General features: G+C 39.7%; 1 protein-coding gene across 1 annotated transcript; it reads right to left on the reverse strand.

Moving 5' to 3' along the window:
* Nucleotides 1–1,759: 1,759 nt before the first annotated feature.
* On the reverse strand, nucleotides 1,760–16,464 carry slc6a14 (solute carrier family 6 member 14). Its single transcript, XM_020937001.2, has 15 exons — nucleotides 16,378–16,464; nucleotides 14,352–14,496; nucleotides 13,173–13,304; nucleotides 12,718–12,879; nucleotides 12,220–12,334; nucleotides 10,632–10,764; nucleotides 8,121–8,261; nucleotides 7,570–7,705; nucleotides 6,849–6,941; nucleotides 6,065–6,190; nucleotides 5,364–5,482; nucleotides 4,595–4,694; nucleotides 4,418–4,527; nucleotides 2,133–2,300; nucleotides 1,760–2,048 (listed from the first exon to the last, which is right to left on the reverse strand). The coding sequence occupies exons 1-15, from the start codon at nucleotides 16,441–16,443 to the stop codon at nucleotides 1,911–1,913; spliced, it is 1,884 nt and encodes a 627-aa protein (XP_020792660.1). The 5' UTR covers nucleotides 16,444–16,464; the 3' UTR covers nucleotides 1,760–1,910.
* Between the last annotated feature and the right edge of the window lie 1,571 nt (nucleotides 16,465–18,035).

Here is an 18,035-nt window from a genome sequence, read left to right on the forward strand (position 1 = left end):
TATAGTTTTTGTTTTTTGTTTTGTTTTTTGTTTTGTTTTTTTGTTTTGTTTTACCAGTTTATTAAAATCTTGCTGCTTAAATGAACCCACCAGTAACAAAGTACATTTCTGGTACTGTTTCCTCTTTGGTATTATATCACTACACAATAGTTTATTTTTTGTTTGTACTTTGCATATTTACCCTGGTTCCTGTTCTTACAAACTGTATGATACTGTTTCCTTAATACAAAATAAAAGTGATCACAGCTCACATACGCCCCCATGTGGACATTTATTGAATTGCAAACATTTACTTTTCCCAAAATGTTTTTATCAGTCCAAAATAAAACAAAAAAACAAACAAAATTAATTTACCTTTCACATTAACATGATTTTACATTCATTCTTATATTCACATTTTAAATTTACAATCTAAAGGAGCTCATGTCATAGCCTGAGCAGATTATACTCACTGTTGGTTTGTTTTTCACACAGTACCTCTGTCGTGCCTGCATTAAAATAAGATTTCTGGTGGTTGGAGTCGACTGGAAGCACTTTCAGGACAAACAACTCATGTCTCAAAGGAGAGGACATGAGTGTCTTTAAGGTGGATTACACGGACAGTAATAGTCAAATATGTTTCACATTTGTAAACAGTGTGAATCATTTCCATCACTATTGGCTCAATACGACCAACAGAAAACAAGGACAGGCTGTTCAAACAGTCAGTGGACTGAAGGATTAACTATAACACTATTATATTATTATTTTATATGAATTTAACTATTTCATGCTGATTACATTTCAAATATAGGCTACATACTCTATGTAATGAGTATTTGAGGTATGAGTTACTTCTGAAGAGTTTTTATGCTCTTGTATTCAAAATTCTACACAGGAGGATTACTTCGGTGTATTCAACTCAAATACTTAAAAGCTCAAATTTAGCATAATATGGATTCATATTTGCATTGTTGCTGTTCAATTTCAAAAATATGAGTAGACTTCAGCGCCTCCTGGAGGTGGAGCAGTGGCAGACATGGTTTGGTGTAGAAGGGCCATGTCACCATCAAACCTTTTGTTCATGTCTGCTCAGAACTAGACACTCTTGTGCACACTCTTGTCTGCAGTATCAGCCTTGAGATCTTCTGAAGAAATAGTGATTTCAGTGTGTTCAGGTTGATCTTGATCTGTGATCTTTACACAGGAGAAAAATTAGACTCTCAGCCAATCACATCTCTTCACCCTCGTCCATGCAGCGCTGTGATGCTTGAGACAAATCATCTGTCTCTTTTTCTTTTTGGTAAAGACAACAATAACTATTAAACATCACACAATTCTACATCACTTTTGACCTGGTTATTAAGCTTTAGTCGTGCATTTCCTGTAGAAATTTATAGATAGAAATAGATAGAAAACAACAAATACAAATAACACATTATAACAAATATAACACATTATAACAAATAGACTCAAAATCAACCTAAAACCTGTTAAAATTATTATATTTAAAGAACAACAAGGGAGCTTTAAGTTTTAGTAAATTTAATAATATTACAAATAACAATGATCATTATAAATATTTCAAACTGTTACAAATGTACTATACAAACTTCCTCCTGTAAACATCTATACTTTGTATAGACTTTACAACCACAGAGCTTCTAGACAAACCATTCAATTTGATGAAGTGAAGTGAATGTTTTATAATATTAAAATATAGACTGTTTTGATCCGTGTTAATCAAACTCGCTCAATCACTAAGGTGACAGAAGTTGGATCAGGTTTATACAGTTTGTTTCTGTGCTCATGCCCTGAGATAGTGTCCACCACGACGACGGTGGATGAATGGGTTACAGATCAGATACTTCAAATACAAACTCAAACATCAGTGTAAACAATAAAAATATATGGAAAACACAAACAAACTATCAAAGCCACGAGCTGGAGATCACAGAGATACTGGACGTGTCTGTACATTTGTTGGTTTGGTTGGAGTACCTCTCTCCTCGGTACTTTTCTAGATATGGGTGCCAGTCTTCAGTGGGACGACACAGAGATAAGAAACGCTGCGGAAAATACACAAATTAGGATTAAATACCTATTGATCATTTTTGATTCACATTCACATTGGCTGCTTGTGTAACACTCACCTGCCACACTGAACCCTCTGCTTTTATAAACTTGTAGAGAGCGATGAGAGGGATCCACATGAGCACGAACACGGCCATGCACCAGCCCAGCGCCTGGGCCCAGTCTGGGTAAGGGACCGACCCGTAAGAGGGGGACGTGAAGGTCAGGAGGGACCACACCAGAATCACCTGCAGCACACAGCACAGAGCTTGTACAAAGAATTGGAGACCTTCATCATAAAATCTTGTTATGGATTTAATCATTTGTTTTGTTTCTAAGCTAATCAATCACATGAATATTTTATATTTTATTTATTTGATTTATACTGTTTATTCACACAGACTGAGTTGGCCCATGGGACTTTGGCTAAAATGTTCAATTCTAATAAAATGTGAATGTCATTTATTTTCTTTCTCAAAAACTTCACCTGTCTTAAAATACCCATTCTGATGGACTTGTAAAAAACATGAGGTTAAATCCCCTTTGATGGTATATATACATGGACATAGCTAGCCCAAATAGGAAGTGAGCATGGGTGTCCTTCTGGCTCCATCGACTCTGGCCTCGTTTAAAAAAAACACCACTTGTTCTCCATAATTGCTGCTGTCACGCTCCTCATTTTGGTTTTAAAATGTTCATATTAATCTGCTCTACATGATTCTGGTGTTTACCTCGCTATTTTATCCGCAAATTAATTCTTGTAACTAACGTGGAACTCTGCTCCAAATTCATCCCTATAGCTGCTAACCTCACAAGCTTCCTTTGACTGAAGCCGAACACTATGGGTGATGTCACACTCCCTTAGGGCCTGTCCACATGACAAGGTTTTTTGGTCAAAATGGTGAAGTTTGTATTCGTTTTGGCCTTTTGTTGACACAGAGCTGGCGTTTTGGGTGGTGGCAAAAACTGTGTTTTTTGAGAACGGTTCCAGAGTGGAGAAATCTGAGAACACCGGCGTCGCGTTGTCGCGTGGACAAACAAACCGCAGCTTTTGGAAAATGATGACGTCACAACCGTGTCATCGCCAGGGTCCTCAGATGCAGCGAACTAGCCCTTGAACTAGCCTTCGGGGACCGCGAGACCATTGCTGATATATGACAGGTGCTGCCTATGGAGCCACTCCTGTCGCCCAGCAACCGAGACATGCTGCTAGAGCTAAAGCTAACAACACACATCGCACAGATTACACACACGGATCAACAACAAAGACTACGCACAGATAAATAAACTGTTGGATTTTAAGACCAAGTTATTCTAATAATTCTCATCCAAATCTTATGGCTAAAAAACGAAAAACTTATGTTGAACTTTTGCAAAACAAAATGGCGATATTTCTGGGATACATCTAAAACAGACTAAATTACCTTAAAGTTTAAAAAAACAGTGATGAGATCTGCATTATTAAATATTATTATCATTGTTTACAGCACCACATACAGGTGTGGAAGATGTATTCACTCAGTGCTCAGTTGACGTGTGGACGTGAATTTTACTCAACCAACAAAAAAAATCCAGGAGTGTTGTCGTGTGGACGTAGCCTTAGTTCACTTCTTTACATAGTCTATGGAGGTCCCTTACATTTTGTCCCATCATTTCACTATGGGACATAAGCTTCACAGATTCACTATCCTACACGCAGTGCTGGGGAGTAACGAATTAAATGTACCGGAGTTACATAATCAGAGTACAAATTATGAGCAACTGTATTCAGTTACAGTTACTGTTTCAATGAGTGATGGTATTACAGTTACTTTGTTGGAATAAATGGATTACAGGGCGGTATTTTCATGTTTTCACATTTTGGGCTAAATCAGGACTAAACCAGGACTAAACCAGGACTAAAACCAGGTCTAAACAGGTCTAAACCAGGACTAAACTAGGTCTAAACCAGGTCTAAACCAGGTCTAAACCAGGACTAAGACAAGACTAAAACAGGGCTAAACCAGGATTTAACAGGACTAAACCATGCAGCGTGGACCATGTCTCCTCCTCTTCTATCAATAATATTTTTAATTTGGTTAAGTAAAGTCTTCGCTTTTTATTTTCTTTTAGCAGACAAAACATTTTATGTGAAGATTTCCTCGTCTTTGCTTCTCTACAGCAAATCAAGTAATCCAAAGTATTCAGATTACGTTACTCACGTTAAGTAATTTAATGGATTACGTTACAAACTACATTTTGGGTTATGTAATCTGTAATCTGTAGGGGAATACATTTTTAAAAGTAACCTCCCCAACACTGCCTACAGGTAAGTATGACCTGCCTTTGTCACATGACTTCATATAAAATTGTCTACTCCTCTCACCAAAATAATGCAGGGGCTGATAAAAAACCAGCAGGCTCTCCACCACAACCAGAAGAAGAAGGATTTGTGTCCGATCATCATCTCAATGTCTTTAATGAAACGATTTCCTCCTGAAAACAATACACACAAATGTAATTATCCAACATCTTTCACTTTTATAACTACAAAAAAACTCACCATAAATATAAGCGACCCCAGCCACCTCCAAAAAACCCACGATCAAGAGCACCCACGTCCCAAGGAACTGGTCAGTGAGGGTGACCCAGTAGATCCCTGCCTGAAATACAAAGGAATACAGTTTCAATTTACAAATACAAAAAGCCATTAAATACCACTTTATAATAACTACAGCTTAATTATCTTCAATAAAGCATGAACAAATATGTCAGGGTTGTCAGAAATCAAATATTAATCGGTACTAAAACTAATATCGAAACTAGATACTCAAAAAATAAAATAAAAATCTAAAATAAATCACAAACACTGACATTTCCTGAACAGTTTTGGTATGATTTTGAGCTTTATTAGAACAAATATATGTTAAGATAAAGAAAAAAGTATTATTATATTATTTTGGGTATGAAATTCCTCGCTGTTACCAAAAAGGAACATTTTTTTAATCTTCATTTTGGTGTCATAATTGGTACTGAGTGAATTCTTTAGAAGTGAAATCAAGTTTGAAATTTTAGATTTGTGAAAACACTAATTCAGTTCATTTTTTGTTCAGTTCAGTTAAATTCAAGGAGTTTATTAAGATTGATTCAGGCTTGGTAACTACTTCTTAAGGAGTTAGGAGGAATGGTGGTTTTGTTTTGTTTTTTGTATCCTGGTTTAATTTAAGTGTTGTACTAATTCTGGCTTTAGCCCTTTTATTCTTGCCCTTTGTCCTTAATTTAATTTCTTTATCTTTGCAGTTCTTCAGATGTTTTTGAAATGTGAAGAGTACCTGGGTGACACAGGGCAGGCCGAGCAGGAAGACGGAGATGGAGATGGCCAAACTGAGAAGAGCTCGTTTGGAATTAAACAGTGAAGGGAATGCATCTACAATACAGGTGATGACTACCTCTGGAAAACAACAAAAACAAAACAAAAAAACATTGTAGTCATTTTAATCCTGGTCACATTATCATTCCATTATCATACAAGTGTTATCATTTGCTACATAATCAAAAGTACCATGATGAATCACTTTTACAGCTGAGTTATCTTTACTTTATTATTATCATAATTTTTTAATGTATTTTGTAATTTTTATTTTTTTTTTTTGGTCAAGGTCAATTCAGTAAATTGTCCTTTTTAATTTTAAACACAAAGAGGAGCCATAGTTATTTCTGTATATCCACAACATGTGTTTGATACAGTAAAAAAATCCTCACATGCTGTTTACCCTTTAAATATTTGGATGTTGATTCTCCTTTTGAATTGGACTGAGATAATCTGTTCTTGCACAACAGCCAAACAAAAATACTTTAAAACTCTATCACTATTTTTGGGGCATACGTCAGGATGGCCCTGTGTCACCTTTCATATTTACACTTTTAAACATGATCTTCAAATCTCTCCAGTGGTATAGTCAGTGACGAGTATATTCTCTTTCACTTTATACTAGAGGTCAATATTATATTAGAGCCAGTAGATGATTCTTACCGATTCCAGCGAACTGTGAGTCTAACCCCACAGTGAGGAGCATGAAGAAGAACAGCACCGACCACAGTGGGGAGATGGGCAGCTTCGAGAGGGCATCTGGGTATGCAATGAAAGCCAGACCAAAACCTGGAAACACACACAAAAAGTCTTCAAGTCTTCTGTGTAACAAACTTAAAGACCTTGAACCAGATTCTCTTCTGTGTATTTGAGCAACGTTTTTCTTGCTCCAGTATAGATACTTTGTATAAACAGCTGTCTGCAATGAAGCATTTTACTGAATCTGAACAGGAAGTGCATGTTAGCATGCCAGTTGTTGTTAGCTTCACTGTGATGGCATAACTTCTCTCTGATCTGTGAAAGTTGCAGATAAACTCATCACAGTGATTAACTGAGATGCTCAGAATGCATAAGGTGAAGAATAATTTGACACCACAGCAGGTTCAGCATCTTCAGGTTTATCTTAGTTTCTGGGTGTAACATGAGATCATATCAGAACACTGTATAACGTAGTTGTAAAATGTAGCCTTGGTAAAAAAAAAAAAAAGAAAAGAAAAAGCTTTCAAAAATTGCAAAAGCAAAATATTGTCCAGATGTCGACTTTGAATCCTATTTTACCCTGGACCACTCCTGGATGAATGAGGGATTACATGGACTAAATGTGGCCTTGTCACAAAGAGGAATGATGATGGTCATTCTTAAGGATATTTCTTATTAATGTACTGAACAATCAGTGCTGGAAAAGTGTCTCCTGTCTCTGTCTATAAGATAACATCAATGTGCTGACCTTCTTTGACGACTTCTCCCACTGGTTTGTTGTAAACAAAAGCCATGTGACCCAGAATGGAGAATATGGCAAATCCTGCAAACACACTGGTGCCTGGAGACAGATGGAAAATGGAAAATGGTAAATGAAAAATGAAATGAAAATGGTGAAAAGTAAATGATGCTTTGCAGCTCATGTTCTCAACATACTCTGGGATATGATGCTAGCTGTATGCACTGCTCTGTCTGAGGCTTTATTAGTCATTAATCTGAGTTTCATTTCAACACAGTCTGACCAGAAATAACTGATTTAGTTGGAACTACAACAGATGAGCTGATTTTTGCTGTTAAACTTCTCCAGAAACATTACAGCCACAAGCTAGCAAGAATTAGCCAACAACTTTTTGTCAGTGTTTGTGTCACCAAGGTAACTACTGAACATTTCATCATAGAGAGACATGTAGAACCCCCCCAGCATGATCACTCCAAAGTATCATTATATGCATCTAAAATTTCTAAATAAATTTGTGTAAAAAACATGGGACACAAATTCTAATTAGCCGCTACAGTGCAAACAGAAACAGTAATATAATTCTGTGACACTGGACTCAAATCTTACACGATATCTATGTGCCACTGAATGTCTCTTTTAATCAACCACAATTAACCACAAGTGATTGGACTTTTATCTGAAGTAAAATCAAAAACGAAACAAAAGACACTTCACTCACGGTTTATCTTACCTGCGTTAGTGAAGGAGACAATGAAGGCGTCTTTGAACACGTTGTTGTTGAAGTTATTATAAGAGGCCAGAGTCAGGACCCCGCCCCATCCGATCGATAACGAGTAGAAGGTTTGGGTCGCTGCGTCCTTCCATACCTGAAAATGAAACCAAAAAAACAAAACAAAAACAAAAACACATAACTTGTATGGCTTTGTATATGAACCTTAGGTGACATTTTGTGATGCTTCCATAGGGCCTGTACAGGACGGAACGGTGTGGACCCTGACTGTTTCCACTGTGTAAACAATCCGTACTGCTCTCTTTTAGTGGCCCCAAGTCCTAAAAGTTAAATTTTCTTTTGTTTTATTACAGTGTAAATAATTAAATACGTTTGTAATCCCATTATTGTTATAAGTGATTTAATCTTTAATCTAATCTCCTTTATACTTTTAACATTTTCTAGATTCTAAATTCATACATTATGAAGCTGTTAAAGGTGCACTATGTAACATTCTGGCAGTGGACAGAGCTGAGTTCCCATGTGTCCTTTAGATAAATACGTCCACACACCTGAGCATCTGACAGTTTGGTCAGATTTGACTGAGTTCCGATGTAATACTCAATGCCGTTTCTGGCACCCTCTAGTGTGACTCCTCGGATCAGCAGGATCACTATCACCACATAAGGGAAAGTAGCAGTGAAGTACACCACCTGAAAAGAAAAAAAAAAAGATTAATATTAAAATAAGTATATAAAAGACAGTGAGGTCAAGTCCTATTTTAATTGAGCAATTGATCAGAAATGTCCAAACAATAAGACAGTAGCAAGACTATTTTAGAAGTCTATCCATCTATCCATTTTCTTCTGCTTTTCTGGGGCCGGGTCGCGGGGACAGCAGTCTAAGCAGGGATTCTGAGACTTCCTTCACCCCAGACACTTTCTCCAGTTCCTTCAGGGGGACCCCGAGCCACCTCAACTGGCTCCTCTCGACGTGGAGGAGCAGTGGCTCTACTCCGAGTTCCTCCCGTGTGACTGAGCTCCTCACCCTATCTTAAGGGAGCGCCCAGCCACCCTGTGGAGGAAACTCATTTCGACTGCTTGTATCCATGATCTCGTCCTTTCAGTCATTACTCAGAACTCATGACCATAGGTGAGGGGAGGAACGTAGATTGGCCGGTAAATCAGTGACCGCATCACTGCAGACGCTGCACTGATCTGCCTGTCAATCTCAAGCTCCATCCTCCCCTCACTCGTGAACAATACCCCGAGATACTTGACCTTCTCCACTTGAGGCAAGGACTCTCCACCAACCCGGAGAGGACAAGCCACCTTTTTTTGGTCGAGAACCATGGAACCATATTTTACAAGTGTGAGTATAAATAACTTAATATGGTAATAAATGTTTTCATTTACTAAACTAAACTTGCCCTAAACCTGAACTACACCAGGAATAAACCAGGACTAGAAAAGGACCAAACCAAGTCTATATCAGCACTTAAAGGAGCACTGTGGCAAGGCAAGGCAAGGCAAGTTTATTTGTATAGCACAATTCGTACACAAAGTAATTCAAAGTGCTTTACAAAATAAGAAATACATTAAAATCATAATAAAAACAAATCAAAACATAAATAATCATGAAGATTAAAATAAAAAAAGAGAGACATAAATTGGAGAGAAGAGTGCGGAATGAAAACCTTTCAGTTATATGCACAGTTAAACAGAAATGTTTTGAGTCTGGATTTAAACAGCGTCACAGAAGAGTCTGTCTCACATGTTCAGACTGTTCCAGGTTTGAGCTGCATGAACCTGAAACTCTGACTCTCCTTGTTTAGTTCTGACTCTGGGCACCAGCAGGAGGCCGGTCCCTGAGGTCCTCAGAGTGTGAGATGGTTCATATGACACTAACATGTCACAGATGTACTTTGGTGCTCGGCCATGGAGAGACTTGTACACAAGCAGAGCTGCTTTAAAGTCTATTCTCTGAGGCACAGGAAGCCAGTGCAGAGACCTGAGCACAGGACTTATGTGCTCGTACTTCCTAGTTCGAGTAAGGACCCGAGCTGCAGCGTTCTGGATGTTCTGCAGCGTCTCACAGCTCGTTTGGAGAGGCCAGTGAGCAGACCATTACAGTAGTCTAATCTACTGGAGACAAACGCATGGATAAGTTTTTCCAACTCTGCTTTAGACAGTAAACCTTTGATTTTTGCTATGTTTTTTAGATGGTAAAAGGCTGCGGATGTTATTGATTTGATGTGGCTGTTAAAGTTCAAGTCTGAGTCCATTATTACCCCTAGATTTCTTGCCTGATTTGAAGGTTTTAGAGAGAGAGACTGGAGGTGACTGCTGACACTGTCCCTTTGTTTCTGTGGACCAAACACTATGACTTCAGTCTTGTCAGAGTTTAGCTGGAGAAAGTTGTTTTGCATCCACACACTGATCTGTTGGATGCAGTGACAAAGTGAGTCCACTGGTCCATAGTCTCCTGCTGCCAGAGAGACGTAGATCTGAGTGTCGTCTGCATAATTGTGGTAGGACACATTATTGCTGCTTATTAACTGGCCTAATGGCAGCATGTAGAGATTGAACAACAGGGGGCCCAGGATTGACCCCTGAGGCACCCCACAGGTCAGAGCCATGTCATCTGAGGACACATTTTCGTCGAGAACCATGGAACCATATTTTACAAGTGTGAGTAACTTTTCTAGTGGAGGGTCCGTCATGAGATGTGATTACCTTGTCTGGAATGTTTCACAGTATGGTATTGAACATTTCTATCTCCATGGAGACCAAACCAGACCAAGTTAGAGGTCAGAATGCCTGTTTTTTGAGCTATAAAACCACCTGTAGTTGAATAAATGTAATGTAGAGCTGTTTAATGTCATACTGTCAAAAAGTTACATAGTGCACCTTAAATTGGACTCAAACCAGGACCAAATTCACCAATAATCCTCTTATATTTTGCTTCTCAAAGAACAAGCTACATTTGAGAATCTGTCTTTGCACACAATTTTAACTGCTGTGGTTTCGAGCAATACAAAAATCAAATAAATTGAATTGGACATTTTGTATTCCATCTCTTACCTTCCCTGAGGACTTGATGCCTTTGATGAGAGCCGCTCCCACGATGATGGAGCTGAGCAGCAGACACAGAGCCAGATGCCAGACCACTGTCCCTGTCTCATCCATCCCGCTGGACCTCCTCAGGGCCTGCTCACTGTGGAACACAAGAAGGTATTAAAACAAATGTCAAAGCAAACTGTCACCTGTCAGCCAATCAGCACTTTGAATAGAGGGCTCTTATTACACTATTGCCCCTCCTTGAACCGTCACCTTATCGTGGTGGAGGGGTTTGAGTGCCCGAATGATGCCGGGAGCTATGTTGTCGGGGGCTTCAAGCCCCTGGTAGGGTCACCCAAGGCAAACAGGTCCGGGGGGACGGGTCAGATGAAGAACGGTTCAGAAGTCCTATATGATGAGGCACAGAGGCCAGTTACGTCGCCCGGATTGGTGTCACCGGGGCCTCACCCTGGAGGCAGGCCTGGGTTGGGTGCTCGCCAGCGAGCGCCTGGTGGCCGGGCCTTCCCTCACGGGGCCCGGCCGGGCTCAGTCCGAAGGAGCGACGTGGGGCCGTCCTCACGTGGGCCCACCACCCACGTGAGGATCCATATGGGGCTGGTGCAGAGAGATCTGGGCGGCAGTCGAAGGCGGGGGCCTCGACGACCGGATCTCCGGACATGGAGACTAGCTCTTGGGACATGGAATGTCACCTCGCTGGGGGGGAAGGAGCCTGAGCTTGTGCGGGAGGTTGAGCGTTACCGACTAGATATAGTCCACCTCCACGCACAGTTTGGGCTCTGGAACCCAACTCCTTGAGAGGGGCTGGACTCTCCATTTCTCTGGCGTTGGCCGCGGGGAGCGGCGGGCTGGTGTGGGCCTGCTCATTACCCCACAGCTCAGTCGCTGTGTGTTGGAGTTCACCCCGGTGAACGAGAGGGTCGCGTCCCTGCGCCTTCGGGTCGGGGACAGGTCTCTCACTGTGGTTTCGGCCTACGGGCCGAACAGCAGTGCAGAGTACCCGGCCTTCTTGGAGTCCTTGGGAGGGGTACTAGACAGTGCACCAACCGGGGACTCCGTTGTTCTCCTGGGGGACTTCAACGCCCACGTGGGCAACGACAGTGACACTTGGAGAGGGGTGATTAGGAGGAACGGCCTCCCTGATCTGAACCCAAGCGGTGTTTTGTTATTGGACTATACTACACTACTATATGTATATATATAAATATATATATATATATATATATATATATATATATATATATATATATATATATATATATATATATATATATAAAACATAAACCATTATTTATTTATTAGTGCACAGGTAAGGCATCAAAATGAGACATTTAGGACGGTAATTCATCAGATTTTTGTTATTCAGCCCAATAGTTATAATTCAGAAATCCCTTCGTGAGCTACACGTTGGAGACCCTTTAAATATTGAGTTTGCTTGTCAGTAGAACTGTCAAGCTTCCTCAGCTTGTCCATCTCCTCTTCACCACCTACAGTTATTTTTGCATTACCTAAACCATTATATTCTCCATTAATTTCATTCCTACATCTCTTGTCTGTGTGTTGAGGTAAATACGTGTTTACGATCATGTCTTACTCCCAGTACTGCTCACTTGGAGTCTTGGTTTGGACTTGGATCTGGTTTGAAGGAGCACAGCTCAGGTTCTGTTGGGTCCAGTTTGACACAAGGATTCCACTGATGTTACACAACGCTGCAGAAGGAAACATGGAGAAACACGTTAGACCGGGCTACATACATGGTTCACCAAAAATCTTACAGCAAAACTAAGTCACTTTCAGCAACAGAGCTCCCCCTGCAGATCCCTTGTGAGAATACATTGTCAGTGAAAGCTTTTTCCTCGCTCCTCTTTTATTATATATTATTTATAAGTTGTCGTTGAAATGAGGCAATATAATCTCATATAAAAACACATAACATTGCCAAGTATAAAAAAAGAGGCTCGGCTGATTTTTGCACAAAGACAGCAGGTGGAGACGCTTCGGTTAACCATCACAGGGATGTACAAAGATGTTAAATAAGGTAAAAACATGACTTCTGCTTTCTTTGTGTGTGTGTGTGTGTGTGTGTATGTACCTGTGTATGTGTCAGAGCAGTTGTGCGTCTCCCAGCCAGAGCAGCGTGCCCAGGGCAGAGGAGACTGGAACGAGGCGAACATGTAGAAGAGACTGTAGCAGATGATCACGTTGTAATAGAAACTCACAATCAAAGTGATGAGCACCATGGCAACGCCCACTCCTGACAGGAACACAGACAAACCGGAGAGGAAAGTGCATCATTCAGCAACATTTTAGAAAATGACAAAAAATGACAACATTTTGGATTCATCACTAACTCCATGCAACACAAGTTAAAAGTGTCACCAAAACCCAAGTAGATTTAGCCAGAAGAAGTTCTATGGAATACAGTCCCTGACCTCCCCAACTTGACCCCAACTTATCTTTTAATGTCTCTCTCTCTGTCCCTATCTCTCTGTCTTTTCCCTCATCCCTTTCTCATTCATGTAGAGCTGTGGTTTTGTAGAGACTGACCCTGCAGCAGAGGCACGGCTCTCCACACGTTGATGGGCCCCTGGCTGCAGAACTGTCCCAGAGCGCTCTCCATGAAGAACAGAGGCAGCCCGGCCAGAAACAGCATCAGGAAGTACGGGATCAGGAACGCCCCTGTGCATCACAACAAACACATGTTAAGCATAGATTCTACAAACATTGCCAGTTGTCAGACACAAGTGAAAGCAAATTCACTTTTCACCCTGAGCTCACAGTCTCTTGCTTCTTCCCAATGCTCTACTCTGAGCTCCTCCCAAGTGCCCAGGTTTGGGTGAGAGGAGCTGCTGAGACTGACCAGAATATTATTTTCAGATTCAACTCAAAGGGCTCTGTTGGTGGCTCGGAGGGTGGATTCCTGCTCAGACCAAGTTTTGTCATTGTGTACTTAGGCAAGACACTTAATCCACCTTTTCTTGTATGAATGTGGTGTGTGCTGGTGACAGAAGGGTCAATGACTTCACTAACTCTGCTCACTAACTCTGTCCCAGAGCCCCAGTGGCTACAGAAGTATCTTCCCACCAACATGGAGTGAATGAAAAAATGACCACAGTGTAGTTTAAGAGGATTTGTCTGTAAATCAATTACAAGTGTGAGGAATTATTATGATGAACATTAATGTGAGTTCACAGAGACTTCAGTTTGCAGCTGGCATTGGAAAACACACCTGTCTTCAAACATGAGACAGACACTTTATGACAAGTGCAGTAATGTGTATCTCATCACAACCTGGTCTTTTTTAAAGCTCACTTACTCATAGGTCTCATTCAAATGATTCCTTCCTGTTTTGAAAAGCTTCTTTTCTTCATTCACAATGTATAATAACTGGATTTGGCTTGGTTATTACTATAGCAACAGTCCTCACTGGAATACTTTATCTTGAAAGATTTGCCCTTCTGTCAAATAGATGATACAACAATGAGACTGTTCAGTCTGCTCGTATGTGTTAGTGTTTAATCAGTTATATATAAATGTGAAAAAATGCATCTGAGTGTGCTATGCATTTATTATCTTTCATTTTACTGTTCCTTGTATTTGCACCTCTAGAAGAACCTTGGTGTGTGTTCATTTGATAATCACTTGTATCTGTCAAGGCACCAGCATATAGAATGATCTAAAAAGTGTTATGATCGCTGTTTTTAGTCATAACAGAATCTCCTGTACCTCCTCCGTTCTTGTAGGCCAGATAAGGGAACCTCCAGATGTTGCCGAGGCCCACAGCGTAGCCGATGGTGGAGAGCATGTAGTCTGTTTTACTGGACCAGTTCCCCCTCTCCTGGTTCTCATCCTCCTCCCCAACGTGACCATCCTAAACAACAAATCAACTCTTAACCACAGTAACAAGGGCTTCACTGGGAGCACAGGCCCAGATCTGGACCCACATGATGTCACAGACCAGCTTTGGTGATATCTGCTTTAACTTCATTTTGCTCTAAGACTGAGTTTAGATCAAGCTTCCACATTTGAGTTTAGGTGTGATTAGTCAATAAATTATCAGTATTACTATTAGTCATTGCTTCACTATTAGTCATCACTTTACACAAGTTTGGTGAGCAAAAACATGACAGTGACAAAAAAACAATGAGAAAAATATGTAGTAAACAAAAGTAACTGTCAAGACAAAACAAACAGTATGTAAAAGCACAAAACTACAAGATTGCTGCTCAGTAAGCGCTTTCTGCTAAATCATACTTTTGAATACACTGAGAACTGTTTGTGCAGGAGGCTCGTGCCCTGCTTGATTCCTAGAAATAAATCCAGACTTTGAAACCTTCTCCGTTGATATAGATAGTTCTGTCACGATAATTACTACATCCACTTATCGTAAACGGAACAATCATTTTTGGGGGTCAATATTTATCATGGGTTTCTTGTACTCTGGGGAAAATATTGGTTCCTTTTTTTGAGAAGATTTGAGCCGTAAATGTTTGAATAAATAACTTCTGTGACTCATTATAGACACAAACTAACTGTTGCGTCGTGTTGTGTATTTATTGCAGTTCAAATTTTTTCACATTATTGCACATTTAGAACATTTTTAAGGGATAATTCTGCTTTTTTTTGTAATTTAAATGTTTAATTCTGCATCTCTGTTGAGTTTTAACAATTTCTCGCACCTCAAAATTGGATACAGATGTGATTTAATGCCATACTTTGGAAGATTATAACAGAGGAACAACATTTCCAGGGAAACAACTTGTAGCAAACCCTCCTCTGGGTTTGTGGAGATGTGAGCACACTCACATTAAGGATGTGTGTTATTCAGTGCAGCAAACATAATCAACAGGAAGAAAAATGCTGTTTTTTGGGTAAAAGGTTTAAAACCAACCGACCAACTTCTACATAAAATCTTTTATTCCTTTTATCATAAACCTTTTAAATGGAAAGTAAATTTACTATTGTGTCCCTGATGCACTGAGGTTTGAACATATAGCGTGTGTTGTATGTATTTATTTTTATTGTGAACGAACAGAGATGTGTGAACTGAATTACCCTTTGGGATTAATAAAGTTGTTGACTCACTGATAAAAATCTTCTGATGTGAGCTCAAATTGACTTTGATTTGTCAAAATAATGCATCTGCACTTCGGATTTGGTCCCGGTTTGTTTATTCCTGGTTTAGTTTTGTCTTTTTTTGGTCTGTGTTTGAGATACTCAAAGTATTGCAGGTAGACTGGTGGTCCTGAGTAGGTAGTAGTAGTAACAGTAGTAGTAGTAGGAGCCTGTTAGTAGCAGCTCTTAGTTTGTTTAGTCCTAACTTAGTGTGGCCCTTTTTTGGTCTGAGTTTAATAGTTCAATAGTAAAGAAGAAAAAGAAATATTGACCCCAAATGTCATGATATTGTCATCTTTATGTGAAACGAATTTATGAACCTTTAATGGCTCAGCTCAGTTCAATTATTTGTTTTGAATCAACATAAATGAATAGATGGAAAAAAAAAAAAAAAAGCTCAACATTAAATTTTTTGGTAAAGTTTTGCCTTAATTTTGTACTTTAGTAAACTATTAGTGCCAATGAATTAATTTTTTTGCCAATGAAGAGTCAATAATTTCTTTCAAAATGAATGAAGGGTAAAAAAGTACAGCTTTTTCCTTTATCTAAATCTCTCTTTTTATTTACATGACAATACATCACTTAAAGTCATCTTAGAAAGTTATTTACACCAGAGGATCCCAGAGTGAAGTCCTACCTGTTCAGTCTTTGATGTTTTACTTGAGATCAGGTCGACGATACTGTCCCAGCCATTTTTCTTCATGATTCTCTTTAAATTCCCAAACTCTGGTTTAGATCTGAAAACAATGAGTGCACTTGTCACAGGTGAGAGCTTATAAAGGCCACTCCCCCTGCTGGACAAACAGAGGAGCTGCAGCCCGGCCAATCAGAGCGCTCTCACCAGGAAGCAAGCTCTACTCTCAGCCAATCACATCACTTCACCTGCTGCTCAGATTTACCACTAGAGATTTTCAACACTGGACACAACGTCACAGTTTAAAGAGTCTGCACGTGAATTTAGGCTAAATGCTTCAATGTTTTTTCTGGTTTGTCCCGGTGTAGTCCTGTTTGACTTCTGGTCAGTGGTGGAACATAACAAAGTAAAAGTAGTAAAGTACTGTACTTGAGTAAAATTTTTTACGTTTCTGTACTTGTTCATGTATAGTTTGTATGTATGTTTAAATTGTTCCTGTGGAACAAAATACAGCACAAATCTTTATCAAAATCATTATATATTAAGCTGCATGTTAAATCTCAAAACCTTCTACTTACTACTTTTTTGCTTTGACATTTGTACTTTTACTTAAGTAACAAAATCTTCCACCACTGGTTCTGGTTTAGTTGTGGGTTCAGTCCCAGTTGAGTGTCACTTTTAATGTGTTTGTGGACACCTAAGCACTTGGTATGGAAAATTGTTAATCAATAGGATTTTTACAGGAAAAAAAAAACAACAACAGGATTTTCCCCATTTATGTAACATTTTTATTTAATGAGAAGAATAACCTGTGCAAGAGGCACTTCTAATGTTGCAAAAAGCCTTATGGTATAGGACACACAATGAGGAGCAGTCGCAGCCTTATGTAACAATTGCAGCCACTTGAGTGGCATTTTGTCATAGCATTAAAGGTAGGCCAGCTGTTACACAAGTAGTAGAAGTAGTAGTAGACAGTAGTAGTAGTAGTGGACTGGTAGGAGCATACTTGGATGGGAGACTGTTGGAAAAATTAGGTGCCACAGTGGGGCACCAGTAACAAAAAACTGCACTTCACCAGCATTGCCTAGTATGAAAGTGGTGTGTGTGTGAGTGATGGTGGTGGTTGGAGGGGCCTGTGGTACAAATTGGCAGCCTTGCTTCTGTCAGTCTGCCCCAAGGCAGCTGTGGCTACAATAGTCATTTACCAGCACCAGGTCTGGAGTGAATGAATAATGATCTGTAAAGCGTCTTTGAGTAGTACTTGAAGAAGGAGGTGGTAGATGTTCATGTATTTGCAGCAGTGGTATTCACATGGACACACACAGCTATAATTATCCAATCTGTGGTGGTTTGCTGAGTAACGTTTGCTTCTCTGTGGTGAGAGGAGAAGCAGTATTTACAGTAATATTACTAATACTTCAGTGACACACAGTACAGTCTAAAGAGATAAGAAACACACAACTGTATTTTTAACATTACAGGCAGGCTGTTGTGAGTAGTAGTAGAAGTAGGTAGTAGTTTTAGATGTAGTGGTAGTAGTTGTAGTAGTAGTATTCGTAATATAGTAGTAATAGTGACCTATAGGAGCAGTAGAAGTAGTAATAGCATGTTGTAGTGATAGCTGTAGTAGTGGTGGTGATAGTAGTGGTGGTGATAGATTT

The sequence above is a fragment of the Boleophthalmus pectinirostris genome, unplaced genomic scaffold (assembly GCF_026225935.1).
Source record: "Boleophthalmus pectinirostris isolate CB_2022bp ecotype Guang Dong unplaced genomic scaffold, ASM2622593v1 HiC_scaffold_3, whole genome shotgun sequence".
Lineage (NCBI taxonomy): Eukaryota > Metazoa > Chordata > Actinopteri > Gobiiformes > Gobiidae > Boleophthalmus > Boleophthalmus pectinirostris.

Coding starts and splice junctions, on each gene's coding strand:
- slc6a14 (XM_020937001.2), bottom strand. CDS start 16,443: ATGAAGAAAAATGGCTGGGACAGTATCGTCGACCTGATCTCAAGTAAA. Junction 14,497..16,377: donor AAACATCAAAGACTGAACAG/GTAGGACTTCAC, acceptor TTTGTTGTTTAG/GATGGTCACGTTGGGGAGGA. Junction 2,301..4,417: donor TCAGCCCCTGCATTATTTTG/GTGAGAGGAGTA, acceptor TGTGTGCTGCAG/GTGATTCTGGTGTGGTCCCT.